Genomic DNA, 25,605 nt, shown 5'->3' on the forward strand with positions numbered 1-25,605 from the left:
ATCTTGTATTACATATTTGTTCAGCAATTTGCTGTAAATCTATTTGTTTCATGACAGATTTTGCTTCTTATCCAGTTAATTAAATAAATAGGTTTCTATTTCGAAACTAAATTAAAACTTACTTGTTAAGCCTCAATAGACGTATCTATGTGTTAGAGAATAAGTGTTAGAAGTCAATAATAAAAATAACTTAAAATATTAATAAAAACAACAAAAATGTTCACAGATTACCACGGTATCAATGGTAATATGTCACTGGATCGGCGCGGAGAAGTGGGCACACCACAAAATCGGTATGATCTAACGCTAGGCTCAGACAAGTCATCGTCATTATCCCGTTCCGAAGCCGGAACATATGATGTAATACAAGCCGAGATACAGCATGCTAAGCGACACGAACTGCCGACGGGCGTAGCCATGTCGAACAACAATAACGGACAGCACAATGGCAGCTCATTAGATGTCGAAAGTGACTCAAAGAAGAGAGTAAGATGTTGTTTCGCTTTTATATAATTTTCAATTATTGTGTTCAAAGCATTTAAATACGAAAATACATTTTATTTCATTAGAAATGGCCCACAGAGAAATCATACTTTTTGGCAAAGGAATTGCTCATGACGGAGAGAACATATAAAAAGGACTTGGAAATATTAAATCGATCATTCCGCCAAGAACTCTCCGCACAAGATGTGGAGAACTTGCAACCTCTATTCGATTTTCTCGACTCCATGGCACAGCATCACAACACATTTCTACGCGACATCGAGCATCGCATGGTGCTTTGGGAGGGACGTGGAACGCACGATACCCATCGCATCGGCGATGTGATGATGAAAAATATCGCTGTGTTGCCTGTTTACGATGAATATGTACAGTCGCACATTGAAATCTTGCACTGTATGAACGAGATGTTCGAAACAGACGAGCGATTCCAACAGATCTACAAAGGCTTCGAACAGCAGAAATTGTGCTATCTGCCACTTGGTGAACTGCTACTAAAACCACTGAATCGCATACTACACTATCAACTCATCTTGGAACGTGAGTAAATAACCGATTCCTTTATGCTTTAAATAATAACTAATCATGATTTGTATGCTACTCTCCAGGATTATGTGATTTCTTCACTGAAGAGCACATCGACTATGCTGATTGCCAGGCGGTATATCACATTCTGTTGAGAACCACCAAACAGATTCGTGAACAATTGCCTGAGTCGGAAAATTTCGTGCAACTCTGTGAATTGCAGCGAGACATAACTGGCTTCGATAAGTTGGTACAGAACCAACGGAGATTGATTAGACAAGGTTGTCTACTCAAGCATTCGAAACGAGGATTACAGCAGCGTATTTTCTTCTTATTTTCCGACATTCTACTTTACGGCACAAAATCGCCGATCGATCAGTCATTCCGCATTTTCGGACACGTCCCCGTGCGCTCTCTGCTTACAGAAAATGCCGAACACAATACATTCTCCATATTTGGTGGGCAATGTGCAATAACAGTGAGTGCTGGCACTACTGCCGAAAAGACCCTCTGGCTGGCAGAGCTTTCCAAGGCGGCAGCAGACATCAAAAATAAGCCACCGACACAATTAACCTTAACTTCGCTGAAAAATTGCAGTGAGTAATCAGTAGATTTGTGATAATATTAACATTAATATGAATTAAGAAGTAACACTTCAATAAACGCGAAATTAAGCTTATATTTTAAAAATGGTTGAAACCCAATTGAGGGTTTGAATTATGTAGGTGATTTTTGTGTTTTTGGTTTTTAGCTCAGGTTTTGTTTTAACGGTAAAGAATTAACAGTCGTCTTTAGAATTATGTGTAACTTCTTAAATCATCGGAAAACTAGCACACTCCTTTACATATATTAATAAACATATTCTTGTGGGCTGCCAAGAAAAGGACGATGTAATTCCATGTAAGTCTGTAAAACTAAATATATAGTATATACAAATACATATAAAAAGTCTCCAAAAGCTAGTACCAACACTTTTTGATAGAAGTAAGAGACGACAGAACTAGCAATCCCCAGAATTTTCGCTGGTAAATACTAGGAAATATGTCAGACCACAGCTATGTTTGACAGAAAAAACTGAGGTGTAATTAACGAAAACAATAAATTTTTTTTGTTTTTTTTTTTCTAGAAAAGTTGCCATACTTTTCCCTTTGAAAAGACATCCAATTATTGTTACTCCAATCTTAATTGAAATAAATATATTTTGTTTTTTGTACGACAGGCTCGTCGGAAGAGGGTCTCGATCTGTGCGGTTTGACGAACGGACTGACCGCTCAACAGCTGCAGCAGCAACAACTAAGTTTACAAAACAAAACGCCACCCTCGCGCAGCAACACGGCTCTACACGTTTGCTGGCATCGTGGCGCAACCGTCGGCTTGGGCGATCACCTCATATCCGCCGAAAACCAACTGTCCGGCTATTTGTTACGTAAATTCAAAAACAGTTCCGGTTGGCAAAAATTATGGGTGGTCTTCACCTCCTTCTGCTTGTACTTCTACAAAAGTTATCAGGATGAGTTCGCTTTAGCGAGCTTACCTCTATTGGGTTATTCTGTGGGGCCACCAGGTCATCAGGATGCGGTGCAGAAGGAATTCGTTTTCAAATTGTCCTTTAAAAATCATGTTTACTTTTTCCGCGCTGAAAGTATACACACCTACAATCGGTATTTTGTCCCTTACAACTATTATTATGCTTTTTAAATCAATTATTCAAATATATTCCCACATTTACAGATGGCTGGAAGTCCTACGAAGCACTACGCAAACGCAAGACTTCAAGAATATCAATTCGAACCCAGCTCACTGAAGTTGAGTACAACCATCAGCAATAGTATTCAGCGTTAGTAATCCATAGGATTATGAGAATACAAAAAATATTTATGTCCGAAAAAGTGGTTGATGTCACATACTCACCAGTGAAATATGAAGCATTAAATGATAACCAATTGCTACATCTACGCTTTAAAAAAGTGCCTTTAAGTATTGTCTCTGTTTTTACGCGTAAATACAAACATAATAACATTTTACAAACTGAACGACATTTATTAATATTTGGAATATCCTTAAAATGAACATATTTTTCTACATTATATACACGATGTATTTATATACTATTATATATGTACACATTTGTAATTTACAATTATAGATTTGATGTAGGTCTGAATGTCGTAAGTCTTTATAGTAATACGACTAAATTTAAATTTTTGCATTTATACTTTGTAAATATAAAGAAGAAGAAAATCGTATTTGCGTGACCAATTCCATTCTTGACGAGCAAAAGTGTTTCAATATTTTGATCGTCGGCTAGTATTATTTTATGTACTAAAATTTTAGCAATTCTTATACGAACCTTAAGCTGTACTTTACTAAGTTAATCTCGGAAGACAAAAGTTAAACAGCTATTTCCACTGCTAACATTGCTTAGTTTCAATCGCGACACTTTCGATTTTGATACTTTATTATTAATCCGCCTACATAATGTGTACATTACTTGCGACAATGTAACCGTTTAAATTTTAACTAATAAAACAATCTAGATCATGTACCAAATAAATGAAAAAAGTTGCGTTTTTTTATCAAGAATACTATAATGTATAAATGATTTACGTTCTTCATCATAATTGCATCACCAGATTGGCACATGGAAACTCAGCACGGTAACTACAACCCACAAAAGGGGTAATGTTGTTGTTGTAGCGCGTAGGATATACAATATTTTTGGTTTAGGTGGGAATTGTAGGAGTTTAACATGCTACAATATCTTGAACGAAGTTGCGCAAGGGTCACTCTAGATTCTTTGGGCAACTCGAGCCCTTTGTCTGCTATGTGTGGTGGTTTAACCTCAAGTACGCCAATCACTGGGAGGGAGTCGATGAAGTTGTTAATGGGTCCACTGTGAATGTCGATCAGTGCTTGACTAAAATTAGTTGCGCCTATCCAATGTCGTCGAAGTAATCAAATAATGGCATCTTTATGCTTCTGAGAGGCGCGTCGGCTTCAAGCAGAACACTACAGAGCTGTTTCCTGCTTCCAAGCAGAAACTGCTTGAAGAGGAGTGCTTATGTTCCTTAAACTACGAAGAAGTTGCGTTTTACTACATTCACACGACCATATCGATGCTTCTTTGTTAATTTTCGGCCGGCCGAATGCCTAGTATGTTGTCATCGTTGCTGGCTAGAGATTTAAGAATTTTGTTGATTGCCAATAATCGCGGTCGTATGCGGCGTGAAGGAGTGCAGCATTATAAGCATTCGTAATTAGGACCGTAAGTGTGGTTTTCTATGTCAGAATTGGTTGCCACCAGCTTTGACCTGGCTTCGCTTGGAATATTCAATTGGCGCCACGTAGCGAAAAGAAGAAACGACTGGCGCGCTGTTGTTAACTCGGCTATAATCGCGTAAGCGGTGTCAACGCCAATTAAGAAGAAGAAGAAGCTTTGAAATTGTTTGAAAACCACCAACCGTTCAATTAAACAAAAAACGATAACCATACGCCCATCAAAGGTAAATTACGAACGCCACGAATTCTCTCAAATATTTTGCCGACTATTCATTGAGCATGAAAAAATCAAAACAGAACGAAGCACTCATAAAATGCACTCCAATCCTTATCAACAGCCTGTTGAAAATATCGATGATTACTAGTCTCTTCCTGGTAGCATTTCACTTGTTTAGAAGATTTTCGCGACCGCCAACTTATTATAGGCGGCACCTTTGAATCGTTGATTCCACCGAACAGTGGAAATATCAAAAAAGTCGTTTTCTCTGTCTCTATATCCCTATGTATGCTTAAATCTGTAAAACTACGCAACAGATTTTAATGCGGTTTTTTTTTAATAGATAGGGTGATTGAAGAGTAAGGTTTATTTGTACTATAATAACATCCATTAAATAGTGGGGAAATACTGTTATTCTTGAGTTTTCTAATGTGATGTCGTAAATAATTGAATTTTTTCCGCTTACGTTACGTATTGCACCCATTGAAAAGGTCTACAGAAATGGTTTACGATGGTATATCTCTAATTATTAGGGATATCCCACATTTTTTGTCATTTACTTTTTACGACAAATAATGACTAACTTTCGAAGCGATTTTAACCAATGCAGCATTAATCCTTATCCAATTAAATACCCTTAATACATTGTAGAAAAGAACTGCAACCAAATACGCAGTGCAATGGACTATAACTGGCTCAGTAATCAGCGAAGAATATTATACCACGTGCATTCACACAAGTGAGGAAAGTTCTCTGATCGCCATTCACTTGGGAGGGGTCAGAAACGATTCTTTTACTTATGGCTCAAGCAGCTCACGACTTCCGGTCTTTGACCAAGTAACCTCTGGGTAACTTAAGACCATCCGTTTGAAGGCGAGCTAAAGTGAGAAAGAGGAACATTCCCTCCACAGGGTTGTGCGCTGGGTTTGGAACCCGCCACGTAAAAAACGCTTTCAATGAAAAAGTATAAACAGCCTGGGATGAGATACCCCCCTTTTGATGACGACCATGGCAAAGGAACACTCGGTCCCTTAATTGGGAAGGTGCCGCTGCCCAGCTGGCTGATGTCCTCGTGAAAATAAAGACTGACATCACCGCCATCCAGAATATGCGATGGACGGGAGAAGGACTAGGGCGAGTAGGTCCTTGTGGCATTTACTACAGTGGTCATATAAAGGAGCGCAAGTTTACTGTCATTCACTCCGGTGGATGAACGTCTAACCACAATCCACATTAAAGCGAAGTTCTTCTACATATCGTTGAATTGCGCCCACGTTTCGACGGAAGAGAAGGACGATGTGACCAAAGATGCCTTCGCTTGGAGCGCACCCATGAGAGCTGCCCCTGCCATGATGTCAAAATCGTGCTTGGCGACTTTAACGCCAGGGTCTGCAAAGAAGGTATCTTTGGCACTATGGTCGTTAAATTCAGCCTTCACGATGAAAAATCCCGAAAGGGTTGAGGCTGATCGACTTCGCCGAGGCCCGAAATATGGTTATTTGTATTATTAGATTCCAGCATAGGAAAATTCTTCAAGCTAACTGACTGTTTCCGGATCAAAAACCCACCAACCAGATCGATCATGTTGTGATAGACGGAAGACACGTCTCCAGTGTTTTAGACGTGCGTACGCTCCGAGGTCCTAACATCGACTCGGACCACTATCTTGTTGCAGCCAAGATACGAATCCGCCTCTGTGCAGCAAAAAGCGCACGTCAACAAATACGAGGAAAGTTCGACGTCGAGAAGCTGCAATCACAACAGACAGCCGAACGATTTTCTACTCGGCTTGCACTCCTGCTCTCTGAGAGTACTAGTCCACAACTCGGTATAAGGAAACTGTGGGACGGCATTTCAAACTCTTTACGTACAGCTGCTACAGAAATCATTGGTTTTCGGAAAATGCAAAGAACAGCTGCTACGACGAGGAGTGCCGTGTCGCAGAGGAGAGAAAACAGACTGCTTACCTCGCAACGTTACGATCGACCACAACACGTGCGAGATGGGTTAGATACCGTGAGTTGAAGAGGGAAGCGAGACGCATTTGCAGACAAAAAGAGAGGGGCGGAAATGCGTGAGGTTTCAAGACCGGAGCATACTCTTGTAGAACCCCCAGAGGTGATCTAGTGACTGATGCCCAGGGCCTACTACAGTTATAGTGGTAACACTTCTTCACCCTGTTGAATGGCTGAGAAAGTATAACGCCAGAAGAAGGCGAAACCGATCCCCCAATCGATGACGATGGAGTAGACTTTTTTTTCGACGATCGTGAAGAAGTTCTATTAGCGAAGAACTGGTAAAGACATTGTTTCAGCTTCTTTGTAAAATATGGGCGGAAGAAAGCATGCACGATTGGAATTTAAGTGTGCTCTGCCCAATATACAAAAAAGGAGACCACACAATCTGCGCCAACTGGATAAAATGCCCCAACATCGCATATAAGGTTCTATTGAGCACATTGTGTGAAAGATTAAAGCCCACCGTCAACAAAATGATTGGACCTTATTATCACCATGCGCCAAATCTTAGAAAAGACCTGAGAGAAGAGAATCGATGCACACCACCTCTTCGTCGATTTCAAAACTGCTTTTGACAGCACGAAAAGGACCTGCTTTTATGCCGCGATGTCTGAATTTGGTATCCCCGCGAAACTAATACGACTGTGTAAAAGTCGACTCCCTATCGTGCGACTTCTTCAACCTGCTGCTGGAGTAAATATTTCGAGCTGCTGAACTTAATCGAGCAGGTACAATCTTTTATAATAATGTACAGATGCTGGTGTATGCCGATGATATTAATATCCTTGGCCTCAATACCGGTGCCGTAAGTTCTGCTTTCTCCAGACTGGATAAGGAAGCAAGCAAATGGTCCGGGCAGTGAACGAGAGCAAGACGAAATATCTCGGCTACGCTCCCACGTCACTGTTGACAGTCATAGCTTCGAAGTCATAGATAATTTCGTCTATCTTGGAACCAGCATTAACAGCAACAACAATGTCAGCCTCGAAATCCAACGCAGAATAACTCTCGCCGAGCGGCTGGTCAGTTGTCTCCGAGCAGCTGGAGACTCAGGACAAATATTTTCGCGCGACGATAAAGCAGGCTTACCCTGATATTGCTTTAGCAAGAATTGGTGTGTTTCGGTGGCACCAGACCTTTGTGGAAGGCCGGGAAGTGGTCGCTGATGAAGCCCGTCCTGGCAGACCTGCGACTTCGACAAACACCGACAATGTGACTCGTGTGCGCAAAGTTTTGAACTCAGACCGTCAACTAAGTAAGTATTCGTTTAATTGCGAAGATGTTAAATTTATCACAATCTGTGGTTTATGATATTGTGACGGAGCACTTGACATCGGAGCCGGTTTGAAGTTGCGCCACGACAACGCCCCGGCTCCCCCGCCTTTCTTGTGAACAGCTACCTAACCAAGGCCGGCAACCCAACGCTTACGCAGCCACCCTACAGCCCAGATGTGGCCTCCGGACTTTTTCTTTGCTTCCTTGCCTAAAAAGACCGACGAAAGGCAAGCATTTTGAGACGCCAGAAGGGATTCAAGCAGCATGCACCTCTGCTCTCAAGGCTATTCCGGAAAATTACTTTCGTGACGCCTTCAATCGCGCTGGAGGCGCTGTATCGACACAGATGGAGCCTAGTTTGTAAGTTTTTAAAGAATTATAACGATTGGTTCAATAAATTTTTTTAAATCGACTCAGTCCTAATACTTTCCGGACAAACCCTGTACGACAACCGTTGAAAGAAATCATTAGTTACAACACTGCTTGTTTATTCTTCCCTTTTGTATTGAAACCGTTATGTCATATTTGAAATCAGCAAGATGAGACGAATTTAAGCCCAGATGATTATTAATCCGACCGTCTATCTCTGCATGCTGTGGGTTGAGTAAAAATTGAGATATTTTAATGAAACTTGGTACAAATGTTTCTCGACATCGTAAGATGGTTCGTATTACTGAAACGCGTAATCAAATTACTGCCACGGCCACAAAACGTCATTAAAAGAAAACCTATAAAAGGCCATAACTAAACATTAAATTAAGATGTAGAACTGTAATTTGACACAGGAGGTCGCGGAGCAAGGGACACATGTGCGAAACATTTTTTGAAAGAAAATGGGACTGACCCCGCGCTGTAAAAGGTTTCTCTTTGAATCTACAAAAGTAATATGCTCTATAGGGTTAGTGTTTGGGGATCGCGGAGGTGCTTTTAATTGCTTCCAATGGTAGATAAGCCATTCTTGCACAAGATATGACGCATGCTTCGGGTCATTGTCTTGTTGAAACAACAATGATTGCCCACCTAACCCCAACTTTTCAACGCTTGGCGCTAAATTTTCCTTTAAGATTTTCAAATATGAGTGCTTATCCATTTTATCATCAATAAAAACGAGATTTCCCGCACCGGATGCTGCAATGCACCCCCAAACCATTACGTTACCGCCGCCATGTTTCACAGTCTTAATTATATTATTTTCCTGGAGCTCTATGTTTCATTCCCGAAATGAATGGCTTGCGTCGTGGAACTGGCTCATGATAACCAGCTTTGTGTAGTGTTACGCACAGTTTGGGGTGAAAGTTTTTTCAAAGCTCTGTTGCATATCTGTCTTAACATAGCTTTACTGCTGCAATCTTCGGATTCTGAGTCACTACAGCTCGTTCCGGGCGTGGTGTGAATTTTTTGCACTCCGTCGAAAATTGAACAACTTCAAAATAATTATGAGTAATAAGCCGCAGAGCCTTCATTAGAGCGTTTAGCCATTTGTACATGCATTTCGCGTTTCTTATGAAATAACGGAATATTTCTTGGCTTAATATGATATACATGTATGTATGTAAACTAAAAATACGAACTGCGTCAAAAAGTTGGTTAAAAAAATTGTCATTTCAATTTTGAATGCACTTTTCAGCAAAGACAACGCCTGTGCCTAAACTTTTTTGATTCACTGTATCTACCAAACCATTTAAGTTACAAGAACTAAATTCGCTTAGGCAAAATTCCAAAAATCGGCGTGGCACTGTCCAAATTTAGGTTGCTATGTTGGATAGTGTAGTAGGTTAAACTCCTACTTATCCAGAATAGGTCCTGACATATCATTTATATGTCCAGCGTGCAAAGAGTCTCCGCACGACACTGGCCACCTCTTCGCATGCCCTGCTAACTCTACTCATCTGACACTCTTCTCTTGCAGAATTCTGTCGAGTTGACAGTCCTTGGCCACATATAAATGCGGGTTCGTCCTGGTTACGTAGACATTCTGGACATTCCCACGACAGTCTGGTCTACGTAACCAGGACGAACATGGATGCACACGCAAGCCACCAATGAAATTTGTAAAGTTTACGAAGACGATCCTGTAACAGTTCGTGTACCACAACAATGGTTCGCTCGCTTCCGTTCTGGAAATTTCACACATTTGTTTATTTATTTATTATTATAAAAAATAAAAACAAAAATAAGTTAAAATTTGATTAGAAATACGAAGACTTTTTCGACTACCCAATATATGGTATTTACTTGGATTCCGATCCTGTGGTATCTTAAGATATTTCCCTGGCTTTGATTCTTGCAAACTGCAAGAGTATATCCTTACCTGAATGAGAATCCTTACCTTTCTGCGTTTAAGTTAGTAGTAACCCATGTATTTTTTGTATTCTCTCAACACTCAATCACTTCAATTTTTAAATTTGTATGTATCCCACCAAATGCACCAGACCGTCTACTTTCAGTTCCAATAACTAATTTCACTAGGAGTTTTAGTAACAGTATAATCAAAATATGTTGTGTCACCGAATACAATGGAATTTTCATTTTTTTGAATATTTGCAAAGGTTGAAAAATGGATTTCGATTTTACAATCTTATAGTCTGCTAGGTATTTAATCCTTTTAATCACATTCGTCTATACGCAAATGTACAAATTCACACACTCGGTCTGCATTATTTCCCTTTGAGTGACTTAGCTCTTACTTTTGGACTGCTTTCTAATAAAAAAAATCCATGGATATAAAATAGCTTGTCAGAAACATAAAACTTCACGAATTTGTCAAGTATACTTCGAGTTGACCTTTTGAAAACTGAAATAAGAGACAACTTATATTATCATATCGTAATTCTTACAATGTATTTTTATAATAGTTTTATTTATGTTAAATATATGTATATACTTCTGTTGTTTATTTGTAATTGCTTAATAACAGTAAAATGATTTCTGCTGTTTATTGGATCATGTGGAGCATACTTAAATATACGACAATATAAGAATTACATGCACAAAACAAATAGCAATAGCAAAATGAAAAGCTTCTTGGTCGTAGGAGTGAGTTCAATAAAGCAAATTTAAAAATTTATTTCGAACATCGGTTCAATTTTGCTACAAATCAAATTTCTCCATCAAAACAATTACAAAGAATGCGACGAGAATTACATTTTCTTATTTCCTCTTAACAATATTGACACTGGTGGTTTATATTAGTAATAATATTGTGAGTTAGATAATCAATGTGATTTTATTTCTAAAACGAGAGTGGTAATATGCAAATATTTTGAGCACCCATTCAATGTTAGTTGTAACAAGAGAGGAAGTAAGTAGGGTTTGCAGGTTGTTGACGTCACCAAATAGCCTGCGTATGGTACGTTGGAATTAGGAAATCTTATATGGACAACTGGTTAGGTAACATACATTTCCGGCTAAATCTCTTTTCAATAGCTTAAGCTGCTTTTCTCGAAATTTAACAACGTCGGTCACTTATAGCGTTGGTGTTTCTATATTCTAAATTTCCACTCAAATTACACTGAAGTTAATTTCCATTAAGGTACATACACATATTAATGTAATAGGTTTTTATTTGTTAATATATTGTTTTCTTCTACAAATTCTATTTATTTCTGAAGATGTGAAGCGCGACGAAACAGCATTTCGCAGATCAACATTAATCGCATGTTTTTCTTTAACCGCAGTATCGATTTAACATTGGATTGTTAACGACAAATCCTTCATGTTAATCGGTCATTAAAGAGTTGCACATAGCAATCACATTGCTACTTTTACGAATATATTGTGGAGTTCTCCATTTCGAGCTTGCCACTTTTATTCATACAGTTTTGTTTTTGTTTTTTGTTTTGCTGCCATAAGTGCAACTACATCTTTTTTGATGAGTTTGTTTTTATCGCAATGTTTAGCAACACAACTTATCCGACTGAAAAAGATGTGCGAATGTGTATGATTTTTGTTTTTTATGTATTGTATATTATGCATTATATATATGTATTTTAAATTTTAATATTTTAATTTTTTTCTTCGAATTTTATTTCAATAAAACATTGTAGATGCTGCAGTTACAGTTCCTCTTCCTACTGCACTAGCAGCTGCAGTTGATTTGCGTGTTGTAGCTGCTGTGGCGGATGGCTAGTCGATGAAACTTTGTTCAACACAAGCTTTCACTCGCTTCTCATATTCGCGACGATTCTCTTTATAGAGCTGAGCAGCTGTGGAATTAGCTGGTGAATTTGGATTCGGATCACTTAATAGAGACTAAAAATAAATATTCAAAACATTTTTTAAAATATAATAAGTATTAATCACTTGTTGACGTGTTGGGAATATTATGGTACACACCTGTATAGATGTTAGAATAGCTGAAACATCATATGTGGGACTCCATCTGTTTTGCAAGATATCCAAACAAATTCCACCATCTGCATACACATTCGGATGAAATACTTTTGATACGAATCTAACCGTTGGCGGTTTATTTGGATACTCTTCCGTAAATTCTATTGTTAATTTAAAGGTACCGTCTTCGAATGGGGTGTCGTGTGGACCGAAAATCACAGCATTCCAAATCATAATATTGTTATCTGTTGGCGCTCCAGAAACTCCAGTTGGTGGATCTTCTTGAAGTCTGCAATAAAAGCAAAGATAGTGAATGCGGTTAATTTTTATTATTGGAAAATAATTTTTGTATATGTGTTGTTTGATTACATTTAAAATTCTCATTTAAATGAATGGCATAGACCTTTTGAACCATATGTATATGTATACATACAGTTGCGTGCAACTAATTAACAATGACATGTCTGTGTATATATTTTGCACCTATTATGTATTTTATTGGCTTCTTTTATGTAAAAGTATGTCTCTCGAATGTCAAAATTCTTATAAAAAATATTATATTCTGGAGAAATTGAGTTTTATTGAAAAATTGATAAAAAGCGATGGTGCACCACCATTATTATTGTTCCATCTTAGCATATTAGTATTATTTTTTCTTATATTTTAATTCAAAATTGCTAAATTTAATATTTTTAGTGAAAAAAGTATGGGTAAAAGAAAATATTGATGGCAGTTATTGTCCAGTTGAGAATAATGGCAAAACATTTCAAAACATTCGTTTAATATTTGTTGTTGTTGTTGAATTGTGGTAGAAAACGTTCCCGAAATATTTTCGAGGTATGGAGCCGGTTAAAAATCCGGGTCCGTTCCGGTTACTTCGACTTGACTATCGTGGGAACGGGGTTGGTAAAGTTCTGGTGTAAGCATTTAATTCATAATATAATTCTCGAAATGTTTGAGATCTTAAACCGTTTGACAATTTTATCAGGTATTTAAAAAAAATTAAAATTTCGTACTTCAAGACTTAAATAATGGTTGCATATGCTTGTAGTTAGGGGTTTCATATAGTCTCATAAAGTCATAAGTTATAACGAACCGATAACGCAACTAACTTTCGACAGGTACTGACCGCCATTCACAGCGGAGCCATCAACACCTTCACCGACTCCCTTCCCGTGAATGGCGTTCTTGGAGTCAAACCACCACCCATCGCAGACGAAGAGCTCCAGCTGCCGCGAGAAACGCGAGTGACCCTAGCGCAGCTTCGTTCTGGATATTGTAGCAGGTTAAACTCCTACTTATCCAGAATAGGCCCTGACATACCTAATGTATGTCCTGCATGCAACGAGTCTCCGCATGACACTGACCACCTCTTTGCATGCCCAACAAACCCTACCCACCTAACACCCTCCTCCCTTTGGTCCGACCCCGTCGAAACAGCACGTTTCTTGGGCCTACCGTTAGATGACATCGGCGACAACACAAATACATTTACCATCCCAACGGGGATTGAATTTCCGTTAAAACAACAACAACAACAACAACAACCGATAACATAGCGTTGAGAATTGTAATTGCGTAAAATATTATGATTTTACGATGTAATTAACAATTGTAATTAAAATATTAATCATACATATGAATACATTTGTACTATGTATATGTATTTAATTACTACTTTTCATGTTTGGTTAAAATTTATATTTTTAAGGTTAGTTTGCTAGATTGCAGTTTTCGCAATCTTCAAATAATGTATTAGGAGGCCCCAATAGTACCGTATTCAAATCGGAAAAATTAGCTTCGTTGGGAATTTGAAACAACAATTTCATTTCGAGTTTTCATAATATCATAATATGTGCTTCTTTGGCTTTTAACATGCTTACTTACTTGAATGAATGTATAAGTTAATTATATTTCAGTTCAAATATACATATACTAAAAAAAAAATGATATAATAAAGCAAAAATTTGGAACACATTTGTTTCGTTTCATTCGTTAAGCACAGCACTGTACATATGAATATATGTGCGTGCCATGTAGTACGTCTTAGCTGTTGTTGTCGTTGTCGTAGCTTACCTCTTAGTTCTTTCACCTCACTAATATGTAAATAAAATTTGTTTTATACATATCTACATATAATGTATATACATATCATCCATCTTTCATTATGCAGTCGTATAGGATTATACAAACAAATTTAGTAGACTAAACATTCACCCGTATATACAGTTGCCCACAAAAAAAAAAACAAAAATAACAGTGGCCATATGAACAAAACGAATCTCTCAATTTTCAAGAAGAAAATTGTTTATTCTCTCAAAATTTTTGCAAAACATATTCACGTCACTAATGATGTATTAATATTTCCACAGTCCAAATATTTCAATAGAACGCAAACGGATTCCATGTATGGTAATATTAGCGCATCACACATCCTAGAAATAGAGTCTATGAGGGCTGGCAATGTTGAAATGGTAATCTTTCGCAAACTTCTTTCACTCACGTAATTTGATGGTTTTTGTTCTGCAAAACTTTTTTGATATCGGTCCTGAGGTTTCTTGACGTTGAGGTCGATTGAACAAATTGAGACGCAATAATAATATTTGGTTGGCTTTTCTTGTGCAACAATAATTGTTTGAAGATGCCGACGAATGCTTTGGACTTCGCGTCGTTTTCGGCCATTTTTCCCCCCTTTCAGCGAATTGTTTTTTCTACGGTTTATGTCCGGCGATTGGGATTACGTATTTAGTGGCCGCTCCCACGACAGTCGGGTCTTTGAACCGGAACGGACCCGGATTTTTATCCGACCAAGGACTGTCAACTCGGCAGAATTCTACCGTTACAACAACAACAACGTATTTAGTGGCTTAGTATTGTACAGGGGTTTTCAATAAGGTTGATATGACTTATTTTCTAAAAAAAAACACACGAATTGTTAAGGAAATTAAAGTGTTTTTTAATTAGTGTGAAGTATAATCGATACAATTATTATCACGATGTCTTTTGGAGGACGAATTCGATGAACCCAATTTTCCTGTACTTTTTAAGTAAGTAAGGCTAAAGAGAGTCTGAATTTATTTCTAAAAAATTAATGACTTCCAATAACCCCACAAGAAGTAGTCTAATGAAGTTACAGCTATGGACGTATAAATGGCACAAAATTATATTTCAACTAAATGTTAAAAATTGTCCATTAAAAATTGCTCGAAATGTCAAATTTTTTGCATCCAACTTTGTCCCGTAATAGCTCTCATATCTGCAGCGGCGAAATATTCCGTTATGTTTTGCTAATTATTTACCGTTATCAATTTTGTGTAAACAACACTAATATTGAATGGACACGTAAATGGCACAAACTAATTTGCATACACAGTTCCTGCGTAAACTTCGATAGAAGCGCATGATATTTACCATAGTTGGATAGTTTTTAATCAGAAGTATTTTGAGTAAATAAGTTATAGAAAATGGGATCAGGAAAGCATACCACAATAGAAGAAAGACGAATCATATGGAAAATGCATGAAGGAGGACAGAAAGTGGCCGAAATTGCTAAAAAATTTAAATATTTCTCGGAAAAAAGTATACAATGCAATTAATTCATGTGTGAAGAACCCTGATTTATTGATAAAATCACAAATTCGAAAACCAAGGCTTCGAAAAACAGATGCGCGTACGGATGCTGCTATTGTAAGCATGTCCAAAAATGACCCATTCAAGTCAGCACGACAGATAGCAGCCGATATCAACCAATCATTGGATACAGAAATATCCTGTAGGCTTGTCAGGAGACGACTGAATGAAACAAACTTGTTTGGGCGCATTTCTAGGAAGAAGCCACTCCTGTCAAAAAAAAACATTTCTAACCGATTGGCCTTCGCCAGAGCCCATCAAGAAAAAGCAATCAATTTTTGGAAAAACATATTGTGGAGTGACGAAACGAAGATCAACAGGATAGGGCCAGATGGAAGAGTTTTTGTTCATCGTCCTAAAAGCCAAGAATTTAATCCAAGGTTCACACAGAAGACAATCAAACACGGGGGCGGAAACATTATGGTTTGGGGTGCATTTTCCTGGCATGGCATAGGGCCACTCGTACGGATAAACGGCAAGATGGATAAGTTTCAATACTTAGACATTTTGAGACATCATATGGAACCATATGCCTTTGATAACATGCCAATTAAATGGAAATTTATGCAAGACAATGACCCCAAACACTCCTCCAAACTAGTTAAGAATTGGTTTAGTGCGGAGAAATCGATGTCTTAGATTGGCCAGCGCAGAGCCCCGACTTAAATCCCATTGAAAACTTATGGAATGAAGTCAAGATTAGAGTCGCGAAGAAAAATTATAAAAATCTGGATGATCTTTGGGCTGCCGTTCAGGAAGCTTGGCATGCCATACCTAAGACCAAGTGTGAAAAACTGGTTGAGAGTATGAGTCGCAGGTGTGAAGCAGTCATTAAAAACAAAGGCTACAGCACAAAATATTAGCTACTAAATTGTTTGTACTCAAAAGAACCAGATAAAAACACGTTTTTAACTCGATTTTTCCCCTCTTTTGCAGATTGTGCCATTTATGCGTCCATCTAATTTCACCACTTTTTCTACCTTTTCATAATTTTTGTTGTGTTATTAATGAATTCGAAATTGAGTTTGTGCTATATTTTAGATGTAAGGAATAAACTTTCAGAAAACCGCAAAACTTGGTTTTCTGAAAGAATATTAAAGATACTTTAGCATATGAAAGTATACTTAAGTGAATGTGCCATTTATATGTCCATAGCTGTATATCACAACTTCTTCGCAATAAATCAGTTGTTGCACGTGCTGTTTGGCATGTAGCCCCTTCTTGTTGGAACAAGATGTTGTCAAGATCAACTTCTAATTTCCGCCAAACAAAGTTGGTTATCATCGATTTATACCGCTGTTGTTGCTGTTTTAACGGTTTATCAGTCCCTGTTAGGATGGTAACGGTAATCTATGTTGTCATCGACGTCATCTAACGGGAGGCCCAGGAAACGTGCTGTTTCGACGGGGTCGGACCAAAGGGAAAGAGGTGTTAGATGAGTGGGGTTGGTAGGGCATGCAAAGAGGTGGTCAGAGTTATGCGGAGACTCGTTGCATGCAGGACATACGTTGGGTATGTCTGGGTCGATTCTGGATAGGTAGGAGTTTAACCTGCTACAATATCCAGAACGAAGCTGCCCTAGGGTCACACGCGTTTCTCGCGGCAACTCGAGCTCTTCGTATGCGATAGGTGGCGGTTTGACTCCAAGAACGCCATTCACGGGAAGGGAGTTGGTAAAGGTGTTAATGGCTCCACTGTGAATGGCGGTCAGTACCTGTCGGAAGTCAGTTGCGTCCGAAGTCCGGTCGGCTTACTCTACGACGTCGTCGACGTAGTCTAGGAAGGACCTTTTGATGCTCCTAGGAGGCGGTTCCGCTCTAAGCAGATGGCTGCAAGCATGATTTCTGCGAAAACATCCCAGCAGGAACTGCTTGGAGAGAGACCGCGGACGTCCTCTGTTAGCCACTCGGGGTGAGCGGCGGCAGATTGCCCAGCCGTAGAGGCTGGTGTCGCAGTATTGCGTAGGCAACATGGGGCCACGTAACTCGTGGTCCACTCCCTGTGAGTCTTAAGGCTTGAGCAGGTCTTAAGATGGCTCCATCCATTGCATGAATTACACCTGATCGAGGTGGAGTTTGGATGGAGCCTTTTTGTGCATACGCAGCAGAAAAATTCCTTCAGGGCCGGGTTGGACTCAATACCAGCACGAGTCAGGAGGATACGGAGCAACCCTGCTGCAAGGCATTACTCCAATGATGACAAACACAAATTAACACTCACCGATCCAAACGGGGTTAGATCGCCGAAAAAACAGCCCTTGGTCGGATAAAACCCGAGTCAATTCCGGTACGTAGAACCGGCTGTCGTGGGAATTGAATCTAGATCTATACCGCTCTCCACTGACGGTAACGGTGTCACCAACTTCATTTCAAAAGGAGAACGGACTGATGATTCCACCAAATCAAAAGCCACACCAAACTGTCAATTTAGATGAATGTTATCGTTGTTCATGAATAATATGTGGATTTTCTTCGCACTAGAAGCGATAGTTTAGTTTATTTACCGCACCATATGTATATGTATACACAAAATAGCAAAAGCGCACGAAATGTTTCAATTGAAGAATAATTATTTTGATAATAAAATTGAATCATTTGTTAATATTGTTATTTCGTATATCTTTCCATGAGGAAATTGTAAACATTGCTGAACACAATGAAAAATACTTACAGATCATGACATATTAAAAATGACCGAAACGACACTTAGAAATCACATCATCCCCACCGGAAAACTAAATATAATAACATCCTTGCTCATATATGAGGTTAGGTTTATCGTTGTGGTTTTGAAATAGAAAATTTTTCACCTCTAATGTGGGATACACTTTGCTCGAGTGTTTCCTGCAAATTATATCACTAAATACAAGGTAACCGCCTCATGTTGTGGCACTACACTCACACTTCATAACGTCTCTACCTCCGAATGGTTGACCATTAATTTTGCAATTGTGTCCTATATAGAAATCGTTTCAATCTGTGTGCTCGCGCTCTCATTTAGACGTTTAATTTTATTCCTATCATTTAAGACATTTGTTATCGTTTTAACAAGATGTTCTTCGATTTTTTAGGCCTCCTTAAAAATTTTTCATAGTTTTCGTAAATTTTTTTGTCCTTTCCTACTTTAACTATGCAGAATCCCAGAATCTACACACAAGTAAAAATTCAATGGCTAAATTAAAAATAACAAGTTAAATTGCTGATAGATTATGGAACTTTAATTACTTTTCTAATTTAGCTAATTTTTTTAGGTTAAGGATTATTTTAGAAATGATATTGCTATGAACCGGTTTCGTATATCATGCCAATATCTTGTTATATTTACCGATATTGTTGTATACATACATACATACATATTTATGATCCAGAGAAGTTATGCAGCCAAATACATTTTTCATATTTGTGTTCCTATTATTTTGTAGACAATTGTTTACACATGCATATGTACGTATACGTAGGTATGAAGGTATTATAAAAGTTTGGGTACATATAGATCAGTAAATGTATTATCACTCTTGCGGCAGTCCGTGTCCATGTCCACGACTTTCTAAATTGAAAAGTATTGAAAGTATTTCTAAAAATCTTTTTAGCCCAAGTGATAACTGGTAAGAAACAAATACATTCATATAGGAGATACGTATAATAAAACGTTTGATTAACAATATGTGATCATACTTTTTATTACATATTCTTTTGGATTACCTTTAAAACCGCTTATCTTCAGATGTCGATATGAAAACATGCAACGGCTTGTTTTTCTTAGCTTGTTTTTATTACAATTGCGAGACTGTTTATTTGCAAAGCAATTTCGGTGAATCAAAATTTTAGTAGTGCATGAAAAAAAAGGTTTAAAAAAATTTTGTGAAAACTTAAAAAATTAAAAATAAAATTGTGGTTTTAATGTTAAAATTTTACTGCTCTTCATTTAGCGCGCCCTGATAAAAAAATATATTTCTGAGAGCAAAACTTAGATATGTATGTCGAAGTCCAAAATTTATTGGTTGTCATCCACAATAATACGTAACCCTATAAAGTATCAACCAAGTAATAACAGAGAACGTGGAATGAACAATGTCAGTGAGAGAAATCAATTCAATTGGCAGATACTCAAAGCAGTTGCCATTTGCGCCTGCTCCAAAGATGAAAGACGTCTCCAATGCAGCTTCTAGTATTAAAACTGTTCACCGGCGTTTGCGCGAGCACGACCTGAGCGCCCACAGTCCAAGAAAGGTGGTGTTATTGTCTAAAACGCATGTTGAAAGAAGACTTCGTTTCGACAAAATGCCGGAACACTTTATGGTCGGACGAATATTTTGATTGTTAAGTATTACGGAAAGAGATCGCGTCAATATGCAAGACGCTCACCCAATACCGAATACCTGGCGAAATTACAACATAAACGGAGGTGTGAACTGGTCATGCTTCTCTTAGCAAGGTGTAGGACACATTGAAAATGGGTCGCTTGTTTGGACGTTCCAGCAGGATAACACAAGTAAAGTTGCTAAAGGGTGATTTGAGGAAAGGAATATTAAGGTAATGGATTAGCCGCCACAGTCCACCGACATCAACCCCATCGAAAATTTTTGATGTCTGCGATGTAAGCCGACATCGGCCACGCAACTATGGGAGGCTGTGAAGAGCGCATGGGAGTCTATTTCCATCCAAAGATGGCAAAAACTTGTTGGCCTAATGCCACGATGCTGAGCTGCAGTAAGAAAAAATAAACGAAATACTAATTTCATAAAAAGACAATATCGAATTTGAAAAAAAAAAATTATAATAGAAAAATATTTTACTACCTTTTTTTCGAAATTTTTCGCTTTAAGTTGTTACACCACTAAGTTTTTGACCGCCTCAAAAATCTCATAATTTTTTTGGATACATTTATAATTCATTGAAATTAGTTGAACAATAATAATAATTTTTTTATGATTTGTTTTACTTGCTGTTAGAGCTTTTATGGTTCCTCTTCTACATGTGCACACTACTAAAAATTTGACCGCAGTGTAGGTTATCCGGAAAATTTAAAACAATTTAATGTTTAAGATTCTTTTATTTTGAATCATATTTATTTCTTGGTATTTGGCTTTTTGATGTTAGTGTACCACAACAAAACGTACCAAATCTATCAATCTGTTTGGCAATTGTTATATGACAAGCCTATATAATATATTACCGTCATAATATGCACGAAAACCTAAACATCCAGACAAATATATGTATGTACATACATATTCAATAATACAACAGCAACCAATTTATATAGTATTCTAATTTTGCTACCATTATATCGAACAAACTTACACATTTGTACGTATGATGTAAAGATATTTTGTCTTGAATAATATTAGGGTTAATTTTTTATATGTTCGAACTATTGGCCGAATCCCATGGGAAAGAACCTTCAATATTTTAAGTAACACAAAATTAAAATCTGATATCACCTATTGTAAAATTATATGTTTATATTGAAGTACTTCAAGGAGTCATGTATATTCACGCTTCACATTCTTTTAGGGTTTTATATTTTCTTAGACATTAGTAAAGCAAAAACAATAGTTTACATATATAATTGGAAAGTGAATTTCGCAAATATGTGTATGTTTATGAATAACAAAATCATGATCATACCGTCAACAGATGAGTCAAGGCAGATGTCTACCGTTTCTGTACCCACAAGTGGAGTCATACAATCGTTGAACTAGGAAGTGAAAATCAAGAGGAAGCACCAAAAGATATCATGTAATCAATAAACCACTTAAATCTAAAAGGATTATTAAAAACAAACGATTTTTGGATAAATACATTACAGAAGATAAATATGCACACATATTTTTAACCATTACGGTTTTTTAATAATAATGCATCATGATTGGTAAAAATGTATACATACATTTTTTGAAATTCAAAAACAATAACAACTACCATGTCATAACATGAGGCTTGGGCGAATTTTCGGGAAAGTGTAGAAGTTCCGTAAAATACGTAAAAACTAAATTCACAATGCCAATGCCAATATTTCTGTGGCCAAGTAAAACGCATAACGAAGAATTACATACATAATTGTACATGTTCAAATATTCATGAACAAACAAAATAAAACACACAATGCAAAAATAAAAACCATGTGAAGAAAATATCACAAGTAATTTTTCATAACCACCTCTTTTAATAAATTTCTTCTGCGTTATTTCGAAAATCATTTTCATGGGTGATTCTCTACGCTAAATTGGGCTGAACTTCAGCAAGTTTCACTCATCGGGTTCGCGATGTTTTCTGTTCTTACCTTTTAAAATCTCTCATAAGACGTCTGCGTGCGGGTGTTGACATTTTCCTTTTATTATTGTAGCGATTTTACGCTTTTCAACAATGAAATTAACAATTTTTACAAATTTTAACTTGGCAGCGAAATTTTTTCCTTATTACACGAACACAACTAGAAATCGTTTCGTTTTACTTCTTTCTGCAATTCTTCTTTGCTGCGTTTTTATTCGTGTGTGTTACTACAGTTTTCTATTGCTTCTTCTTCACTTATATCTATATACGTTTTCTTATTGCCTTTACACTCTACGATATTCGCCTTTAGGTCAATATTGAAATTATATTCCAATTGTTTCCAATGATCTTTTTCCTTGCGCGTACAATTTTTTACTAAAAGTCAACGAAATATATTGACAAATTGGATGGAATCATCAACAACACACCAGGAAACCGATAACACTTCAAAAAACGACAGTAATACAAGACGAAGAAATAAACGATTGAGAAGAGACAAACAAATATATCATAATTGACAAGAACAAGCCAACTAGGTAAAGCACTTGTCAAGTCATCAGCTGACAGTCCCTCAAATCTCATATGCGTGAAAAAGACAGTAATCTGAGATATAAATGAGTTCAAGACTTTTATCTCTGTTGCACGAAATTTGGAACCCTCATTGAACTAATCAACTAGTTATCTCTTTCATTTCATTTCTATGATGCCCCACTGTGTGAAATACGCTTTCAATTATTTAAACCGTCGCAGATATAAATTTAACTTGTTTGTTATTCACCGATTTCTTGATGAATTTAATATACTTTAATAGATATAGAAACTAGAGAGTATATTTTCACTATCCAAAAGACACTTAATTATCTATGCTTTTTGAATCACAAGTAAATGTACAATTTATTGGGCACAATACAAAATAAACTGACGACGACTACAGTGACTTTCTATGTGGCAATGCCAGAGTGGATTTAATATATTCAGTGTAACCATATCTAAAAGAAATTGCCTTGGTTAAAAATTCATATTCGAAAATTGTATAAATCGAGGGAAATCATATAATATTTAAAGGGTTATATATCCGCTTATGAATTTAAATTAAATAAAATGTTTCTTTTGCATATGTTGCGAATGAACATATATGTACTTGAAATTTGAAGTTGATCCAGCAAAAAGTTTCGTAAAATGTAAATATTTATAAAATTGAGTTAATACAAATATAAAAGTTGAAAATATTAAAAAATTTTATTAAAATATTTTAAGGTATATCAAATAGTTTTCGTTTTAAGAAAAGTTTCACACTTATTAAATATTATATATCTTCGCAAAAAATGTATAAGAAATATGATGCAGCATTTATATTATCTCATTCATTTAAAATTTTCAAATTTGTCGGGGAAAAATATATTGGGTATATAGTATTTTTATCTTAGAAATATATTTTTTATACGACAAATGTATAAAAAATGGACGGAATGTTAAATCTTTCCTTTTTTTGTCATATAGAAGCATAAATATATGCTTTCATTTACATGGAGGTTCGATATGTTTTACATTTGATATGTAAATAACTCTATATCTTAACAATTAAGTTTCATTCGAATATTGCTTTTTTAATTTAATCTGCAAGTGGACTATCAACCACTTAAAATGGCTCCAAGAGAACGATATTGGGATTTTGCATTTCCAAAAATAATTGGTATTGTGAGAACACGCACAACCAGCAATAAATCTGTAATTATATTGCAATTAGGAAATTTGCTTTATTAACTGCGTAAAATTTATTTACATTGTAAGCCATCCAGCAAAAATTTAGAAGAGCGGAAAACGTTTGCTCGAGCTGTAAAATATAAAAACACATAATAACTACAATTATATTATGCACTTAAAACTTACATAAATATAGTAGCCGCCAATAAGCCAAAGACCCCAACAAAACTGAAACAATATACCTAAGCCGACTAAAATTAACCAGGGTAGTAGCCAACCTCGCGTGCTATGGTATTTGTAAATATCGGGAAAAATTAATAACCAAATGTGGATGACCCATAAAATATGTGATGTTACCTTATTCTTATTCCATAATATACAAAATATGATGCGATTATGAGGAGAATAAAGTAGGATATGAATATTCCTCCATAGACTGGCATCGAATACCTAATATCCGTTTCAAAAAGTGGTGAATACAGTTGGGCTGATTCTCCACCCGATAACATATAACTGATCTAAAAAGTAATGCTTTATATAATTGTTACAATGGACGTAATATTATTTGTTTACCAATGTGATAAAAACCACTGATACCGCCGCTGTATACACTGCCACGGCATAACTTCCGGTTTTCACAGAGTTCGACCAAATGATTGGTGACCAGCAGGACTCCAAAACAACCATTCCGCTATAAAATAATTACATTTATCAGAAATTGTATTTTTTAATTGGCATCGCCCAACAACGCAAATCAATTTAAGTCCAGCTTTATACTCATTGAATCAACTTAGGCGTGGCTTAAGTCACGCCTTTAGGCTGAAACGCACAGACTACACGTATTCGCTCAATTCATACGGGGTTTAAGCTCATTATTAATTATTGTATATCTCACCCTTAAAATGTTTGCCCACTAATAGTAATAATTAAATCCTATTTAGGTTTTTAATAATTCTTCCCCAAAAGTAAACAATATATGTATATTATACGTTCTCTGCACTTGCAGCGGAGGAACAAATTGGAATGAAACATGAAATCGAAATGACAACAATGTGATTAGACATATTTTGCTTTGCCAGACTCATACGAATTGAACAAGTTTTTACGAACAATTTTTGTCATATGTAAATTTAGGACATTTTTGCCAACAAAATATAATTCCAACTAATATTTTGGTTGCTACTGCTTTCATATTTGAGGCAATACATGTTATCTTTATTTAATTAAAAAAAAAGTTTGCTTAACTATTCGTACTAAAATATTTTGAATTTTAGTTATACGTTCAAAAATAAAAATATATGAAATGAATTGAAAACTAAACTTGGCTATCTAATTCTATAATTAATGACAGATTTTACACATTATACATATTTATGCTTTTGGGAGAGCTTAAAAATAAATAACAAACTCTATTAAATTAATTAGTTTTCTAAACTTCTAAAGGTTTTTTGTCCCAAGAATAAGTTATGAATCCTTGGATCTATCAAATCAGAAGCTCAAAGCGAAGGAAAAATAATTTATATACCCTGGTTAGGGTATATTAAGTTTGTTGTGGCAACGTGCGCATATCCCTTTCCCTCCAAAAAGCTGCTCGCTTGTTGGATTCGCTGATATCGGCCCACAATAGCATATAGCTTCCATACAAACTGAACGATCATAAGCATCTTTATTTGTGAAGGTTTTTTTAGCTTCAATGAAATCGAAGTTAATGTTTTTTTTATTTTTACCGTCACTTAGGGCGCCCGCAGATTGGACGCTTAAAGTCGAGCCAAAGTTGACGTAAAGCGATGTATCAGCTTCCAAAGCTTGTGTGTACATTTCGGATTGAATTGCGCAGGCACCGCAGAGT

The 25,605-nt window shown here is 36.7% G+C and overlaps 3 protein-coding genes across 6 annotated transcripts in view; 1 reads left to right on the top strand and 2 right to left on the bottom strand.

Annotated features, from left to right (window-relative positions):
* Positions 1 to 3,588, top strand: part of LOC120770574 (FERM, ARHGEF and pleckstrin domain-containing protein 2) — a 71,092-nt gene extending 67,504 nt beyond the window's left edge. For 2 of the 4 annotated variants that reach the window (XM_040098165.1, XM_040098158.1), the window contains exons 11-16: positions 227 to 486; positions 570 to 1,041; positions 1,110 to 1,622; positions 1,906 to 1,926; positions 2,246 to 2,687; positions 2,758 to 3,588. In XM_040098165.1, coding sequence (XP_039954099.1) covers positions 227 to 486; positions 570 to 1,041; positions 1,110 to 1,622; positions 1,906 to 1,926; positions 2,246 to 2,687; positions 2,758 to 2,830 — 1,781 coding nt within the window. In that variant the 3' untranslated portion in view covers positions 2,831 to 3,588. Of the gene's footprint in view, positions 1 to 226; positions 487 to 569; positions 1,042 to 1,109; positions 1,623 to 1,905; positions 1,927 to 2,245; positions 2,688 to 2,757 lie in introns of those variants that run through there. The other 2 variants (XM_040098183.1, XM_040098173.1) reach the window with 2 other exon arrangements.
* Positions 3,589 to 10,737: 7,149 nt separating this feature from the next.
* LOC120778729 (ubiquitin-conjugating enzyme E2-17 kDa) lies at positions 10,738 to 22,859 on the bottom strand. The gene is made up of 3 exons (XM_040110696.1): positions 22,063 to 22,859; positions 12,151 to 12,436; positions 10,738 to 12,066 (listed from the first exon to the last, which is right to left on the bottom strand). Exons 1-3 carry the CDS (start codon positions 22,104 to 22,106, stop codon positions 11,941 to 11,943), a joined length of 456 nt encoding a protein of 151 aa, XP_039966630.1. The 5' UTR covers positions 22,107 to 22,859; the 3' UTR covers positions 10,738 to 11,940.
* Positions 22,860 to 23,329: 470 nt separating this feature from the next.
* On the bottom strand, positions 23,330 to 24,777 carry LOC120777945. Its single transcript, XM_040109556.1, has 6 exons — positions 24,652 to 24,777; positions 24,330 to 24,447; positions 24,114 to 24,274; positions 23,943 to 24,042; positions 23,836 to 23,886; positions 23,330 to 23,778 (listed from the first exon to the last, which is right to left on the bottom strand). Exons 2-6 carry the CDS (start codon positions 24,441 to 24,443, stop codon positions 23,692 to 23,694), a joined length of 513 nt encoding a protein of 170 aa, XP_039965490.1. The 5' UTR covers positions 24,444 to 24,447; positions 24,652 to 24,777; the 3' UTR covers positions 23,330 to 23,691.
* Between the last annotated feature and the right edge of the window lie 828 nt (positions 24,778 to 25,605).

The sequence above is a fragment of the Bactrocera tryoni genome, chromosome 1 (genome assembly GCF_016617805.1).
Source record: "Bactrocera tryoni isolate S06 chromosome 1, CSIRO_BtryS06_freeze2, whole genome shotgun sequence".
Taxonomy (NCBI): Eukaryota; Metazoa; Arthropoda; class Insecta; order Diptera; family Tephritidae; genus Bactrocera; species Bactrocera tryoni.